The 17322-nt window shown below is 43.3% G+C and overlaps 1 protein-coding gene across 3 annotated transcripts in view; it reads left to right on the top strand.

Annotated features, from left to right (window-relative positions):
* The window catches only part of KCNAB1 (potassium voltage-gated channel subfamily A regulatory beta subunit 1), a gene marked incomplete at its 5' end in the record, with an annotated part of 439860 nt that overhangs the window by 324784 nt on the left and 97754 nt on the right, over positions 1–17322 (top strand). For all 3 annotated transcript variants that reach the window (XM_082840354.1, XM_082840352.1, XM_082840353.1), the window contains one exon: positions 4365–4408. In XM_082840354.1, the coding sequence (XP_082696480.1) occupies positions 4365–4408 (44 nt within the window). The remainder of the gene's footprint in view (positions 1–4364; positions 4409–17322) is intronic.

The raw sequence follows: 17322 nt of genomic DNA, 5'->3' as shown, positions 1-17322 counted from the left end.
TAACTCTTCCCTGAAGCTTTGATTTAAGATTTAGGATTTCCAAAATTTGACTGACAAAGCTATGTGTCCCGTGCCCCCATACTGATGTCATTCATTTCTAATATTAGCAGACGAGCAGCTCAGGTTCACCTGGGAAAGAGGAGCTTTTATTTTGAGTTGAACAGGAGCGCATACTAAAAATGAACACAGTGAGACTTCCTTCTGGTATATCTGACACAGATAAAATAGGAAAACCGGTACAATGCAACTGTTTTGAATCAAATGGGAAAGAAATTCAATCTAATTATACATTTGATGTGCTTACAGAATCTTTTTGTGGCCTCACCTGTGCTAACGCTGAGGAATTAAGAAATAAAATGCAATTACATTAAGTTGTTTCAATGCACAATGTCACACAAGGTCATGAAGTGTGCATGAAAATTCCTTATGATTGGGATAGAGAAGGTTCCAGGACATCTGTCACAGCCCAGCAGGATGTGTAAACTTGGCCATTATTCGGTGTTATAGCCACACAAACAAGCTTTCAGATGACGTATTTTGGGCTCATTAGATCAAATGTGTCAAGTATTTGGGCTTCTGTTATCCAGCAGGGCTTAAATGGATCAGAGGGGCTAAACAATCACCCTACCTCCACGTAGTATTGTGCAGACATGAACGTGGGATTACCCCTGGAAAAAATAAGACTTAGAGACCAGATATGGCTTATGCACGGAAAATACCTCTCACTTTAAAAACAACCAACTGTAAGGAATTCCCTGGTAGTCCAGTGACTAACACTCCCTGCTCCCAATGCAGGGGGCCCAGGTTCGATCCCTGGTCAGGGAACTAGATCCCACATGCCACAACTAAAGATCCCGTGTGCTGCAAGTAAGACCTGGCGCAGCCAAATAAATAAATATTAAAAATAAAAACAACGAGCTTTATTTGGTAATCATTCCTTCCAGCAGGTAAAAATATTCAGAGAAAGAGTTAAAGGAAATAAAAACACTCAGGCTCAGTGCGGGACCTATCATCACTGTATCAATATTTGTCTCTAATTGAACTTTTCTTACAGTACAAAATCTTCTAAGGCTTTCATTCCAGAAAATCTGGCCTGGGTGTTTAAACAGCAATGGCAATAAAATGGGCCATGTTAAGTACTTGTTACTTTGCAGTTTGTGTTGGCTGACAACTCTCAGGTTTCTCAAGTGTGGCCTTCCAAGCCCATAGCAGAGTGGTCAGTATCTCCCTAAGTCACTGTCGCAAGGAAACTTAGGGCAGGTCTCCCTACCTTGGGTGCTGAGATGCTGCTCAGCAAGTGCCCAGTGTCATAACCTTGCCCTATTTGAGTTTGTTAGAAAAATTTCTTCCTTTGCATAGTTTTCTGCACCAAGTTACGGTTCCCTATTGTGCGCAGAGTCACTGAAAGATATTAAAATTACATGAAACTCCTTACCTTGATCTTTTCCCCCATGACACCCACACAGTTATGCAAATACAAACCTGAGATAGCTCCTCCATGTGCTCTCAAAGACCTCCATGGGAGGATATACCCCACTGTATTGTGATTATGTGGTTGCTTTTCTGTGTCCCTCAGAAAAGGTAGAGGATAGAGAACTCCTTAAGGGTAGAGAACTGTGCCTTGTTCCTCTCTGTATCTGCATGTCCTTGCACGTTGCCTTGAACATGGTAACCTGTGAATAAATCTTCACTAATTCATCAATGTCAAGTACCTCTACCTGGAAGACTGTTATTCACTTGTGTATTTTTTTTGCTTTTTTTGTTCTGGTGTAGGTCTTTTTTTATTCTCCTCACTATATAGCTTTTGCTCTATATTCCTATCCTTTAAAATCAGCAGACTTTGGGAATTCCCTGACAGTCCAGTGGTTAGGACTCGGCGCTTAACTGCAAGGGGCATGGGTTCCATCCCTGGTAGGGGAAATAATATCCCACATGCCCCCCCCCAAAAAAAAAGTAGACTTTTAGACCACAAAGCAAGATCTTTTGGCTGTACATCCTGTGGTTTTCTGAGAAACTACTAAAAGAACAATTCCTGGTGCAAATTATTATCATGGGAGAGGTCCAATTATTTTTCTCCTATTTAGCAGTTCAAAGTATTTTTCACACATACCTTTACGTGATAGTTTCCTGCCAGGTGGACATATCCAATTCATATGGAAAATTTAGCACTATGTCTGTGAGAGGGTGATTAAAGTCAGAAAGCACCAAAAATAATTACGCTTTGCATTCGTTTACTGTGAACACATTAGCATACATTATCATGTTCCAGCCCCACCACAGTGATGCTGAATGAATGGCATAAGTATAAATACCCCATCGTACTGTGAAGAAATTGAACTCCAAGGAAGGAAGTGATTTCTCCAAGGTCACCTAGCTAGTTACAACAAATGCAGAAGAAACTTGCTCTTTCAACTCTGCAGTGTGATGCACTTTGGACCATGCTAGGAAATGAAATGTGTTGCTTAGGTGGAATTTTATAGACAATAATAGCAAGCAGGGAAAAGAAATAGATGTAAAAACAAGAGCACTGGTTACTAGCTCTAAGGAAGGCAAACTGTGGAGGAATCAAGAGAGAACCTGGAAGAACCGAGCTGTGGAAAATTTTATTGGAAAAGTTGGTGCTGTTTTGTTTGGGTAGAAGCAAGGAGAAAAGTTGTGCTCTTATAAGAGCATCTGATCAGAGAGTAAGGAATACACTTTTCTACCATGTTTCAATAGTGTAAGATTCAGCTCCTCACACTGGACCCCTACAAAATTCTATGAGGCATCCTCTCTCTGACAATTTGATTTCTTCTCTGATGGCAGTTAGGTGGATGACAGGAAAATGGGTTGGGTCTGGGTCTCCACAGACAAACACTTTATAGTGAAGATTAGAGCACCTAGTTCTCTCCCTACTTAGAGAATGAAAATATATTTCCTTTCCCTGGATTAACTTTTAAGGATGAAAAGCAAAGGTGTTCATGAGGAAAGGAAGAATCATTTAAGGACTATCCGACCTTCTTGTAGGAATTTTGTGTAGTTTTTTTTTTAGGTTTGCATTTTCAGCTTTTTTATTTTTATTTTATTTTATTAATTTATTTATTCATTCATTCATTCATTTATTTTGGCTGCATTGGGTCTTAGTTGCAGCACTCAGGATCTTTGTTACGGTATGCGGGATCGTTTGTTGCAGCACACAGACTCTTTGTTGAAGTGTGCGGGCTTCTCTCTAGTTGTGGCATGTGGGCTCCAGAGGGCGCCAGCTCAGTAGTTGCGGTGCACAGGCTTAGTTGCCCCGTGGCACGTGGGATCTTAGTTACCGACCAGGGATCGAACCCACATCCCCTGCTTTGGAAGGCGGATTCTTAACCACTGGACCACCAGGGAAGTCCCTGTGTAGTGTTGTTTGTTTTTTTTTTTTTAAATATATCAGCCATAAAAAGAAATGAAATTGAGTTATTTGTAGTGAGGTGGATGGACCTGGAGTCTGTCATACAGAGTGAAGTAAGTCAGAAAGAGAAAAACAAATACCGTATGCTAACACATATATATGGAATCTTAAAAAAAAAAAATGGTTCTGAAGAACCTAGGGGCAGGATATGAGTAAAGACACACATGTAGAGAATGGACTTGAGGACACAGGGAGGGGGAAGGGTAAGCTGGGACGAAGTGAGAGAGTGGCATGGACATGTATGTACTACCAAATGTAAAATAGATAGGTAGTGGGAAGCAGCCACATAGCACAGGGAAATCAGCTCGGTGCTTTGTGACCACCTAGAGGGGTGGGATAGGGAGGGTGGGAGGGAGACGCAAGAGGGAGGAGATATAGGGATATATGTATGTGTATAGCTGATTCACTTTGTTGTACAGCAGAAACTAACACACCATTGTAAAGCAATTATATTCCAATAAAGATGTTAAGTATATATATAAAATTTAGTTTAAATAGCCTAAAGGATTATTTTGTATTTGTTCTTTTAATAATCCCTATCCATCAAGTTGCCCTCAAGGAACTCACATTCTAGAAGGAGAGAGACGATACATTTGTAAGCAAATTAATGAAGAAGATCATTAGGTCTGAAAAGCTATGTTTTGTGGGGACACTTTGTTGTTGTGCTGAGCCTAAGCACATTTTGGGCTTTCTAGTGCCCAGATGGAGATGAAAGAGTCTCTTCCCCAAACCACAGGCCTGCATCTGAGGCTCTGCCTCTACCATGGCTCTAGTCAGGAGCAACATCATCAAAAATGAGATTTATACACCTGAAACTAACACAACATTGTAAATCAACTGTATTTCAATTAAAAAAAATTTTAAGTGAGATTTAATACTCCCAGTTAAAATTCACCTGATGAAATGACCATGTGTTGCTTTATTTTTATTCTAGGAATCTTGGAAAATCAGGACTCAGAGTTTCTTGCTTGGGTCTTGGTAAGTACTCAGGGTATCATGTGGGGGTGGGCTGGGAGGTGGGAGATTGGGGAGGATACCAGGGAATGATTGGGGTGTAGGTCAGGACCCAGTCTCAGGTGAGAAGGGACTTCGTGACCAACATTGCCTCATTTCTCCTTCTGAGCCTTTCCTGCCCCACACAGCCCTCCCCTTCTCAGACTCAAGGAGCCACTGTGATCATGATGCCTTATGGGGGTCCATTAAGCAAAAAGAAACCTGATATTAAAGCACATCTTAGAGGAAGGGACTCCTCTGTTATCCCCATTTAGCAAGTGTGAAGAACCTCATGGCATGTATTTGTATGCTGACCTCACCTGCAGCATCATACGAATTTTTTTCTACCCTTATCTTCCCTTTGCCTAATTTTCTCACTTTTTTCTATATTTTAATGTATTTTATGTACTTTTATAATGTACCTTAAATGTTTTAGGGAAAAAGTTTTATATATACATTTCCCCCCAGAAGCTGTAAATATTTAAAGAATAGTAAGTAGAGATGGCAATTTTAATATCATAAGAATGAATCTGAAATGGTAAAATCTGAGTGTGAGACTTGGGGTAGCATACAGCTTCCAGACATCCCCCAGACAAGGGAAAAGGCAGCCTTGGTGTTCAGGCAATTCAGCATCAACAGAACTATTTCTGTAACCTAAGAGAGTCTAGACCAGGATGGTAGCTGAGGAAGTAGTGAGAAATGATCAGAGTATAGCTATGTTTTGAAGGTCAAGCCTGGCAGATCTTCTGTTGGACTCTATTTGGGATGCAAGAGAAAAGAGAAGAGTCAAAGATGACTGTAAGGGGTTTTTTTGGCCTGAGAAACAGAAAAGATGGAGTTGCCAGTAAGTGAGATGTGGAAGAATGAAGGAAGAGAGACTTAGGAAGGAGGGAGAGCCAATTGATTTGGGACATATTAGACATCCAAGAAAAGAGGTATATAGGCTAATGGATATATGAATCTAGAGTTTAGAAGAGAGATGTGAGCTGGATGTAGGATGACTTGAGAGTCACCAACATGTAGATACTGTTTAAGCCATGAGACTGAATAAGAATATTAAGGGAGTGAGCATAGATATTACAGAAAGCAAAAGCACGTGGTCTGTGACCTGAGAAGTCCATTAAGAAGTTGGGGAAATGAGGAAGAGCCAACAAAGAACATTCAAAACAATCAGTGGGTATGGAGGAGGAGAACCAGGAGACCAGGGAGTCCTAAGAATCCAGCGTTTCAAGAGGGATAGAGACCAGCCCTGTCAAATGCTGCTCATCGGTCAAGCAAGATGAGGGCCAAGAATTGATCGTTCAGTTTAGCAACATGGAAGTCACTGATGACTTTGAAAAGATCGGTTTTGGTGGAGTCAGGGGCTCACGCATGATTGGAATAGGTTTAAGAGAGCATGGAAAGAGAAACACTGGTGGCTGCTCTTTTGATGACTATTTTTATAAAGAGAAGTCTAGAAATGGAATGGAAGCTGGACAGGCAAGTGTGGTCAGAGAGGGTACCTTTACACACAAAAGAAATGACAGTGTATTTACATACTGATTAAGAAATTCTTTTGAGAAGGAAAAAAATGGTTAAGATAAGTAGAGAAGAAAAATACCTGGAGTGATTTCTTGAGGACACAAGAGGAAAGTAACATGCAAGAAGGCAGAGTACATGGGCTTTGAGACTGGTAGGTGGGTTGATGGGGTGGCAGTGGCGGTATCTTTAGAAATTATCTTCTACTGCTTCTGTATTCTCAGTGAAATCAGAAGCAAGGTCATCAGCTGTTAGTGAGGATGAAAGGGAGGTGTTGAAAGTTTGAGGAGAGAGAGGATGATGAGAGCAGAAGAGTGAATGGACCAAAGGGATGGATCAAAGTGGCCAGACAGCATTAAGGATCTGCTTGAGATTCATGCTAATAAATTTGAAGTGAGACCATCTCTATGGCCGTGTGTTTTTCCTCCAGTCTTGTTCAACCATGCAGGTCCAGGTGGGGTTTTTCAAGGGCATAAGATAAGAAAAGAGAGGCAGAGATGCTGAGAGTTTATGCAGAGGGGTGATTGTAATGGTGGACTTTGGGGTTGAAGCTGAGCAGGGAGGAAAATGAGGACTGAAGCCAGGAAAATGAGGAGGCAGAGGGACAGTGAAAAGTGGGCAGGATCAGTGAATTGTACCTCCAGAGGCCCAAAGGATTGTTGGAGTAAGATCAGCAGAGATAGTAAGTTGGAAGAATAGAAAGTGGTGGTTTGAAAGGGGGATGCTTGAAACTACGGTCATGGGGGGTTCAGTTATTGGTAATGACAAAGTCTAAGGCATGTCCGTTGGGGGAGAGTGGCTGAGGTTGTGCTGAGTGCAAGATCAGTAGGCCAGAAGAGGTCAAGGGCCTGAAAGATAAAGGTTCAGGGAAGGATTACTTTGGGGGTCATTGAAATCACTAAAACGTATGGCAAAACTAATATTGGAGAGAGTGACAGTGAGCCAGAGCTAAAATTTTCAGATGAGAGGGATTGACTAGGGATGGGTAAGCGACTACAACATGAGGGGACTGATGATGTGAGATCCAAAGCTAGTTGCGGGGAGGAATTGGGAGGAGGGTTTCTTGAACCCTGTTGAATGGAAGTGTGGAGACCAGGGAAGGGATGGTAGTGAAAGAATAAAAGATAGTGGCAACAAAAAATAAATAAAAGATAGTGGCAACAATTTCTGCCTCCTTTTACAGTATTGCAAAAACATTGAAGGCTAGTGATGCCTGAGTTTTTCTGATTCTTCTTAATGATATGATTTGGGAGGTGAGGGTGGTCTTTGCTCACCATAAGACTAAGGGAATTTGACATTTGCTTAATTTATGGCTTTGATTTTGTTACCACTTACTTGTATTTGAAAGACCCTGTAGATTCATTATCAGGGATATTCTAACCTTAGCTTTTTTTGAGAGTGCTTAATGGTAATAACTCTTCACTATTTATTATTGAAAGAAATTAAGAAATATAGCAATTTAAGAAAATATGAATTAAGAAATACGGTAATCATACACAATTATCTCATAGAATCAGTATCTATGGTGGAAAATAATTTCATCAAAAGTACTGAGAAAATCAACCAAAAGCCCTAAGACTATAAAAAATTCAGGTGCCTATGAAGTGCCACTTGTAAATGAGTCCCCAGAGGGCAGACTGCAGTTTTTTAAAACTGTGTGTGAGCTGTAGCTATTTTGGTGAACTTTGAAACAGACTGGATTCAGGAGCAGAAAGTCCTGATTTGAGCTTCAAGTTTTTTCTAAGAGCTTGAATGCTTGTGATTAGACACTGCATGAAAAATTAGGAGGAAACAAGGAAGTTCATGGGATTGACTGGCTTCATTCAAAACAGGTAACAAAGCTTGAATAAGTATTCTTTGAGAACTTTTCTGAGCTACCTCTGTAAACCATAGGAGACCAAAAAAAATCATAGAAAGGAATAATGCACCAGGCTTAGATAATTCGTCAGGCTCTGCAGACCTCAGCTCTCAAGTCCAGGTGGAGCTGGGTTTACTGTTATAGGCTTGGGATATGAGTTCAGATACAGCCCGTGTTCAACTGAGGCTTTGAAAATTAAGTATTAAATATCCCAAGCAATCACACGACTACAGATGTCTTTTATTGAAGTACCTTAAAGGTCATATTAAAGCTAACAATTCTGACTTTCTTCTCCACCAGAGAAGGACAGGCTGGGAATTTCTTGCCCTGCCAAGCTTCCTTTTGATAAACTAAGAGCATATGTAAATGGGAGCAGAAAGGTGAAATAACCCAAGGACGAACTGAAGATACATCTAAAGGAACACAATTCTGCTAACAAAAGAATAGGGGAAAAAAATAAAGTGGAAACCTGCCTGTGGGCTGCTGTGGCTGGACTGATTTATTAATACACTGACCACTGCTATCAAGACCCAAAGTCAAAGAAACTGATGGGAAGGGAGAAAATCCACCAAAGAGTGATTGAACATCATCTCAGTCTAGTGGGAAGTGGGATCATCTTCTGAGAGAGGAAGAGAGAATTTATGTATTCATTCATTCATTCACTCATTCATTCTCAGCAAACCGTTAGGAAGCCAGGCATCATGCTGGTTGCAGGGGATATCCAGATGAAAGAAGCAAGGGCCCTGCTCTCAAACTGCTCACAGCGTAGCAGGAGTCAGACACACAAAAATAGTGCATTGGACGGATGCCATGGTGGAGAGTACAGGATGAATCAAGCATGAGGAAGGTCTTTTGGGGGCATCTGGAGCAGCTTCGCAGGGGAAGTGCTGCTTGAGTTGAGACTTGAAGGGAGTCGTTAAGTAGAGAAAGAGGGCGAAGGATGCAAGACAGAGGAGGCAACACGAGCAATGGCCTGGAGGGAGACCCATGGAGCAGGAGGTACTGTGGGAAACACTAGTGTATGTGCAGAATATTTCGAATGCAGGGTATTAGGGAACCACAAGAACCGAGCCTGGAAGGAAAGCTAGGCCTGATCAGGAGGGCCATTGTTTGCCTTGCTAAGGCATTGAGCTCTAGTCCTCTAGGTTTCTGGTGTTCCTCCAAGTCCTACATCCCCAAGGTCTCAGGGAATACTTGGGGGATGAGGCACGGACAGGGCTCTACCTCTCCCTGCCCTCCTCCTTCCATTGCCACCGCTTCCATCAATGTAGCTCCACTTTTTCTAAATGAAAATATAAATATGACTTTTAGTGTAAATGTAAAATTTTAATGTAGTATGTCATAAATGACTTCATGTTTTAGAACAGGAGTAGGTTCACAGCAAAATTGAGCAGAAAGTGCAGAAATTTCCCCTCACCTCATATGCACACAACTTCCCCCACTATCAACAACCCACATCAGAGTAGTACATTCGTTACAGTCCTGCACTGACACACCATTATCACCCAAAGACTATAGTTTACATTGGGTATATGTATAACTTTGGTGTTTTACATTCTATGGGTTTGGACAAATGTAATGACAGGTATCTGCCATTATAGTATCATACAGAGTAGTTTCACTGCCCTTAAAATCCTCTGTGCTCTGCCTATTTATTTCTCTCTGACCCCTAACACCTGGCATCCACTTATCCTTTTACTGTTTTCATAGTTTCGCATTTTCCAGAATTTCATATAGTATGGACATCCTACAGTATCTAGCCTTTGCAATTGGCTTCTTTTACTTAGTAATATGCATTTAAGTTTCCTCCGTGTCTTTTCATGGTTTGATAGCTCATTTCTTTTTAGTGCTTCATATTACATTTTGAAGGAAAATAAGCATCCTTCTTCCAAAAAAAAAAAAAAGAGCTTTAAAACCCTGCTCCAGCTTGTGAAAAGCCATTGAAAAACTTGGATCAGGAGTAGGACATGATAAGATGTATTAGAATTGTTTTCCGGCAATGATGTGAAGGCTAGATTAGAGGGGGAAAGGGTTGAGACTGGAGTCAAGATGATGAGATAGTGATATTAAAGATGTACAGGAAGAGGGTGATTTTTTAGGAGGAAAAATAAACAGGACTCGGTGACCTTGGGATGCAGAATGAGAGGTCTACCTGAGCAGGGGAGGGTGCCCCAGTTCCTGGGTTGGGTGTATAGATGGACGGGCTGAAATCTCAGAAGAAGGAGATGCAGGAGGGAGCAGTAAGAGGAAGGAGAATGGAGGAGAAGCAGGAGCAGTGTTGGGAAGAGGAGACCCGAGAGCCTGCCAGCTTCAGCCTCAGCTATCCAGGGGGCACAGGGAGGGCTGGAGAGAGCTCCAGCTGGAAATAAAGACCCAGGAAATTCTAACAAGGCTGAACCCATGGTTGTCACTGAGGTCACCTGCAAATACAGAGGACTGAGGTATCTGGACAGGTTTAGGACACCTGCCTTTTGGAGTCTGTCAGATTCCATGCTCCCAGAGATCACCTGTGTTTTTTCTACACCCCTATCGTACTGTCAGCAGATCACAGTATCTAGCAAGTAGTAGGTGCACAAATACAGTTATTGAATGTATGACTGGGTACGTGGATCAATCTCTAAGGAATGACAAAATGCACAGTGGGTAATAGTGAAGATCCAGGCAAAGTCAGAAATCATGAAATGTTGCGGTCCAGCCAACCTGGTTCTTTGGCTTTCTCCAGTAACGTATCAACACAGAAACTGAGAACGCCAAGTGGAGGTGAGGAGAGGGGATAGAGAGAGGCCCAGCATCGAGGGTTATTCCCAACATGCGTCAGGGACCAGGGGCTCTACTCTATCCACAGTGACACGAGTCTAGGCTGGATTGGGGCTCAGAGTATGCAGCAGGGCTCTCACTGCTGCAGATGGAAGGGGCATCTACCCACACACATTAGGAGCAGGGGCCGCTTCTGATTCGTGCCACTGGAGGTGACACCCCACAGTAGGCAGCTGCTCCTACAGGTGCTCAAAAGGGGCAGACTTTACCCTGTGCCACTCACTGTGGGATATACATGCTTCCCTCCACATAAGAGGCTTGCAGGAAGAAAGGCATGTGATAGTTAATTTTATGTCAACTGTGACTGTGCCACAGGGTGCCTGAGTTGGTCAAACGTTATTCTGGGTGTGTCGTGAGGATGACTTTGGATGTAATGAACATTTGAATTCATAGACTATGTAACGCAGATTGCCTTCCCTAATGTGGGTGATGGCCCTCCTTCAGTCAGCTGAAGGCCTGAATAATACAAAAAGGCTGAGCCCCCTCGAATAAGAGGGGACTCCTCCTGCCTGACTGCTTTGAGCTAGAACATCAGATTTTCCTGAACCTTGGACTCAAAATGAAACATTATCTCTTCCTGGGTCCTGCTGGCTTTTGGACTAGAACATACACACCATCGGCTCTTTTGGTGCTCAGGCCTTCAGACTCGGACTGAATCTACACATGGGTTATCATGGGTCTTGAACTGCAGATGACAGATCTTGGGACTTCTCAGCCTTCACAATCATGGGACACAAGTCTTTACAATCAATCAATCTCTCTCTCTCTCTCTCTCCATCTCTCTCTCTCTCTCTCTCTCTCTCTCTCTCTATATATATATATATATATATATATATATATACTTAATTTCTCTCTATGTAAATATATTTTATTATATATTATAATTATATATAATATATATAAGTATAAAATATATTAATATAAATATAACAAATTTTATAAGAAATTATAAGGTTCTATTTCTCTGGAGAACCCTAACTAATAAAAGCATTTTGCTAGTTTTGTAAAACATTGCACAGGTATATGTGGCAAAGCAAACAGTCAGGTATTTCTAGGGAGTGAGCAAGGTTATGGGAAGGGGGAGGAGCACAGATCAGCGGGTATGTGGTCACTTGCTCATTTTTCAGCTGAGCACATATGGATCCTCATGTAGAAGACCATCATCCCCAAAGGAGTCCTCCTGGGCTGTTCACTGGTCAGGAGGGCATGTTACATGTTCCTGCCAGACAGGGCTGGGTCTGGATCTAGCAGTGAAGAAGGGAGGGAACACCCTGTGCCTTTGGTGCCTGATTTCCATAAACCTCAAGGCGGTAATTCCCAGGCAGAGCAAACTGACTCCACGATCATCATGTTCTGTGTTCATTCAGGCAGGCCTTTCACACTTCATCCTTGAAGGAATGAAGTCATAAAGTAAAATATATAACACCTTGGAGACACTGAGTCTCTCAAGAGGTGTTTCTTCCCAACTCTGGCTGCACAGCAGAATTACCTGTGGTGCTTTTTGCAAAGCAGATAACCAGTCTCCACCCAGACCTTTTGAATAAGAGTCTCCCAAGGCACAGGTGTTCTAAAAAGACCGTCCCGATGATTCTGAGGCATAGTGGTAGGGTTGGAACCCGTTGTCCTCACCAGGTGGAAGGAGGTAGCAACATGTGTGGACTGGTATCTGGTGAGCCAGGTGCTGGCTGTGTTTCTCTCCTGGCTGCTGCCTCCAGGCCCAGGCCCTGGAGCTGGCTGAGGCATCTCCACCTGAACTGCGTCACCAAGAGGAAAACCTGCCCAGCTCAGGGTTGTCCTCGGGGTTCTCTGGAGCCAGTGTCCTGGGAAGGCTCCTGGGGCGGGCAGATTGAGCTCACCTCCCCTTCCATTCAGCGCCTGCCACCTGGGCCTGTCTGCCTTGTGCCCTGCCCTAGCCAAGGGAACCTTTTAGAGCAAAAGCAGTGAATCTTATGATTAAACTGTGTGGGCTTCTTCTTAATGTGTTGCATATGTGCAGAATGTACTCCTGGCTCATCCCCCTCTGCCTTAGAGATGCTCTCACTGCACTAAATATTTTGACACTGGGAAAACATGACATTAAATGTTTAACATGAATGATATTATTTTTGACACCCTTCATGACTCTCATTCTTGTTGCTAAACCCAATGTAAACTAGCCATCTCTCCTATTATTATAATAACATAACAACGACAACATTAAGTATTTATAAAATGCCTCTGAGACACGAGAAACAATTTTAAAAGGGCAATTTCTTCTCTCAGAACGTTTACCAATTTTTTTGCTTAACACAGAGTGAACTATCTTAAGACCAGGATACCCACAGAATTTAAATCGTGCATGAATATTAAACATATAACAAGAGAATTATAGGCTTGTCACTTTTCCTGGAACATCTACCTTGAATAAATGCCATGGTGCATACACATTAAAAATGAAGAGGCATTTATATTTTTATAAAATTGTTTTAGAATATTTCTTCCTCATTTTCTACTTTGATGGATAAAATCCATCTTCAGAATTGCTGACAACTTGGTTGCCCTCTGAATTATCAGTGGCTGCCGGCCATGTGCCATTGCTTCCCTCATAGAGGGTGTCAGGAGCTGAGACACAACTGGGTGACAAACGGACAGCCTGATGCCCCGCACATTGTCAGAGTTGGGTTCAGGGAAGAACTGGAGAAGAGGAAGCAGAAGAGTCTACACAACCTCAAGTGTACATACACACACACACACACACACACACACACACACACACACACACACACACACACACACACACCTAATCTCCCTCAGTGCAGTTATAAAAAGATGAGTAGCCCTCATTTGTTAATCTGTGATCCAAAAGTGAAACAAGTAGTTGCAAAACCATCAGATAGTGGGGGAGAAAAGGTTTTCCCCAGACCCAGATATGGGCAATGTGTTGGAAGTGATGACAGTTTGTAAACATGGTCTCACAGCTGTGAGAAGAATTAGTCTTTGCAGTCATCCCCACCTTTACAGATGAGAAAAACAGAGGCAAGAAGAGGGGACATGTCTCGTTCAAGGCCAGTGGTAGAGACGACAAAGCCCGCATCTCCTGCCCCTCCACCAGCCGCCTGTTCCCCGCCATGCCCCGCCTCCAGTCTCCATGGGCCCACAGCCACTGCCCTCTCCACCTCTCTCCTCCTTGAGAAGTGAACAGCTGGACCAGGCGTGTAAGGCCCCCTCCAGCTCTATCAGCCGTGATATGGGCAACAGTCAAGTTCACTAAGACTCCAGGGTGGCAGCTGGGTGAAAGTGCCTTTACTCTACTTTAGAACTAGAAAATGTCAGAGCCTAAACAACTCCTGGCATCACTCTCCAGAGTAGGGTAGACAAAGATCCGTCCAAGCTCCACCGGCAGAATGGGGGCCAGAATCTGTGACCCTGGTGCATGACCAGGTGAGCTGTCCCCGTAAGAGATTTCAAAGTGAGAAGGCAGCTGAGTGCAAACCTTTTGTTTCTGTGTGGATGCCCTGAATGACTTTCCCTCCCTTGCATCCCTGAAGACCTAAAGACCTCATGAAGTCCTGCCATAGCTCCTGTACTCAAAGAAAAAACATGCCTGTGTATATGCAAGTGTATTCATATTGTTTACCCAGACTGTGCCCTGTACACACTCTACATTTATGAAGAGTACATTTATAAGATTATTTTCCTATACCCCCTTATTTTTTTTAAATCCAGGGATCGAACCCGTGCCCCCTGCATTGGAAGGGCAGAGTCTTAACTACTGGACTGCCAGGGAACTCCCTCCTATACCCTTTGCAATATAAAAACCAAAATGGAAGTTTCAATTTCAATCAACCATGCAATTGAGCTACTCCAATAGTGAGGCTAAAACACGAGGGAACCCGATGGGGTGCTGTCCTCTCGTATGGTTGGGGCCAGGCCTCTGGTGTGCTTTGCTTAAGTGAGGCAGGGCCATGGGGAGCCATTCCTGGAGGGCAGTATAGATGCCTTAGGGGTAGGCTGCTGTGGGTTAGCACACTGAGGGGAAATGTGTGGAGGTTTGTATGTAGGCCTTTGAGGCCTCAGCTGGATGAAGTTAGGAATAAAATCCCAGTTATTTTTAGCACTACTAAACCAACCAGGAGCCTTCTAGAGTCGGTGAACAGAAAACCCAGTTCGAAGCAAAGCGAAAACATCAGCTTAAGCAGAAACAGAAATTTTTAGGCTCATAAGGACAGTGGACCCAAATGGCTTGATCCAGGGATCAGACTATGAGCTCTGCAAGCTGGAGGCTTGTCCATTCTCAGGCTGCCCTCAGAGTGACAAGATGGCTGCACATGCTCCAAGCCATACATCCCATCAGCTCTGACTGCCTTATATATCCATCTGTGAATCAGTCACTGAAGAACTGCCAGCAATCAAGAACCACCCCTGAAGCTGGGGAAGGGTTTAAATCCACCCCAACCACAGAATGCAGATTCCTAAAGGAAATTTAAAGCACTCTTGCTTAAAGTGCTCTGAGTTTCTCTGCTCTGAGTTAAGAAGAAAAGATATCCCTGGATCCTGAAAGCCCTTCTCCCACTTATTTTAGCTTATCTGAGCCTTTTCTGTGTCTTTGGTAGCCAAGGTTGAAAATCAAAATTCTCCCAGCCCTTTCTGTAGCATGAGGTATGCTCACAGTTTGCTGAGTCAGCTCATGTTTACCTTCTGCTTCCTCAGTTTGCCTAATGGACAGAATTTTCCTCAGCAGGATAAACATGTAGCTTTGCCTTTTTAATACTTCCCAATCATGTTGAAGGATCAGTGAGACCTGAGGCTCATTTGCAAATAAAAGCTTCATCCTAACACCTGGAATATGCAAACGAGGACCTCCAGGAGAGCAAAGCAGAAAATACCATCAATGCTCACTTTGTATCTGACTACTAATTAAAATGAGAGGAGGAGGAGGTTACCCAACATGCAATTACAGAAAATGGGTGATGAGGTAATGAGCTGTAGCTATATTAGCGCTGACAATCTAACCACGGGGATTTCTTCAGGCTGAAGAGAAGGAAACAGGAGATGAAGGTCCTGGCTTCGCTCTGCTTGCAATTACTAGAAACAAGTTTTCTGGGGGAACTTGTCATGTTTCTTCTTAGTCTCTTACCCTACCTTCCTTCCCGTTTCTCCACACTCTGCTCTATGCCACCCTTTCCTTTGGCCCTTTCTGAGCAGAAACTGTAGCCCAACTCAGCCAACCTGCTTTCAGTGGTGATACTTAACTGCTTCTGGCTGAAGACAGAAGGCAAGACTGGCCCTGAGACTCATTTCTAGGAGTGACCCTCTGTCTGGCTTTGTTACCTGTCACACCATTCCAGTCACCCTTCCTTTCAGCACCTTCCTGGGAGGGCTGGTTGGCTGCCCTGGTCCTGCTGGTGGATGGGCTGCCTCTGATGCCACCCATGTCTCAGTTTGAGCTCTTAGAGGGTAGAAACTGAGGCTGATTCCATCATCCCTGGAAAGCACGGGATCAGCACTCCTCTCCTTCATTTGTGTGTCCAAAGATTTCACAAGATGTGCCAGATGGCATGCTGGGGAAACAGGAGAAAAAACACACCAGAGCACCAGTGGCCACCCTCACACAGCCCACAAGCAGGTAGGCGGGGAGGGGGCAGTGACCTGATTCCCAGGCAAAATGAGATCCTTGGGCTGTATGCCCCCAGAGGATGCCTTGCATTTATGTTTGCTGGTGATAGCTTATCAGTCTGACTTATTACCTGCTTCATTATCAGTTCAGAACACATGCCTAGATCAGAGAAGCTGCTTATATGTACTCATTTATAGAATGAATGAATGAATGAATGAATGAATCACAGTGTGACCAGTGCTCTGAGAGAAATATGAGGTGCATGTGAACACACATGAGGGCTGCCTAAGAGGAGATCATGGAAGGATTCCTGGGCAAGAAATATCTGAGCTGAGTATGAAAGGATGAATAGGGTAGGATAGAGCCAGGTCAAAGAGAAAACAAGGAAAAAAGCAGTTTAACAATAATAGAGGTAGAGAGACAGAGAGATAGAGGTATAGGACCCAGAAATGGCACAGGTGATGAAGCAACCACCTCTTCTGGGGAATGAGGAAGGTGCTGATAGGGGCGGTGGGGTTTTGAAGGATGGGTAGGAATCTGTCAGGTAGATAAGGAAAAAAAGCCACAGGCATTCCTTTTAAAGAAATTTCCTACTTACCCTTCACTCAGATCTAGGTTTGATGGTTACTTTCCTGACATCCACGTCTAGACAGAGGCTTCCTGTTAGTTCTCATCACAACCCCTCTTACCAGGATGTGGTATTTTTCTGTCTTCCCCACTGGACTGGGAGCTCCAGGAAAAAGACACCGTTATTATTATTTGCCATTTTGACCCCACCATCTGGCATGGCTCTGAAAAATTATGGGGCTCAATAAGTATTTTCTAAATGAATTGATAAATAAATTTCAGGAAGAGAAGCCTGGGAGTCTAAACCAGCATGGCCTGGAGAAGGAACTATGTGGGAGAGTAAATGATGAGAGATGACTTTGGGAAGATTATGAATAACGTTGGAAGCCATGCCACGAAGCTTGGAATGTATCTGTTTTGTGATGAGGAGTCGCTGAAATATTTCACTCCAGGTGTTGCTTGGCCAGATGCATTTTAGGAAGCTCACTCTGGGCGTTGTGGTCACACTGCAGACAGCAAATTCAAGAGGACTGGGAATAGAGG

This window comes from Leucopleurus acutus (genome assembly GCF_964270905.1).
Source record: "Leucopleurus acutus genome assembly, chromosome: 5".
Taxonomy (NCBI): Eukaryota; Metazoa; Chordata; class Mammalia; order Artiodactyla; family Delphinidae; genus Leucopleurus; species Leucopleurus acutus.
The sequence above is the reverse complement of the archived record's forward strand: the minus strand, read 5'-3'. Positions and strand labels throughout refer to the sequence as shown.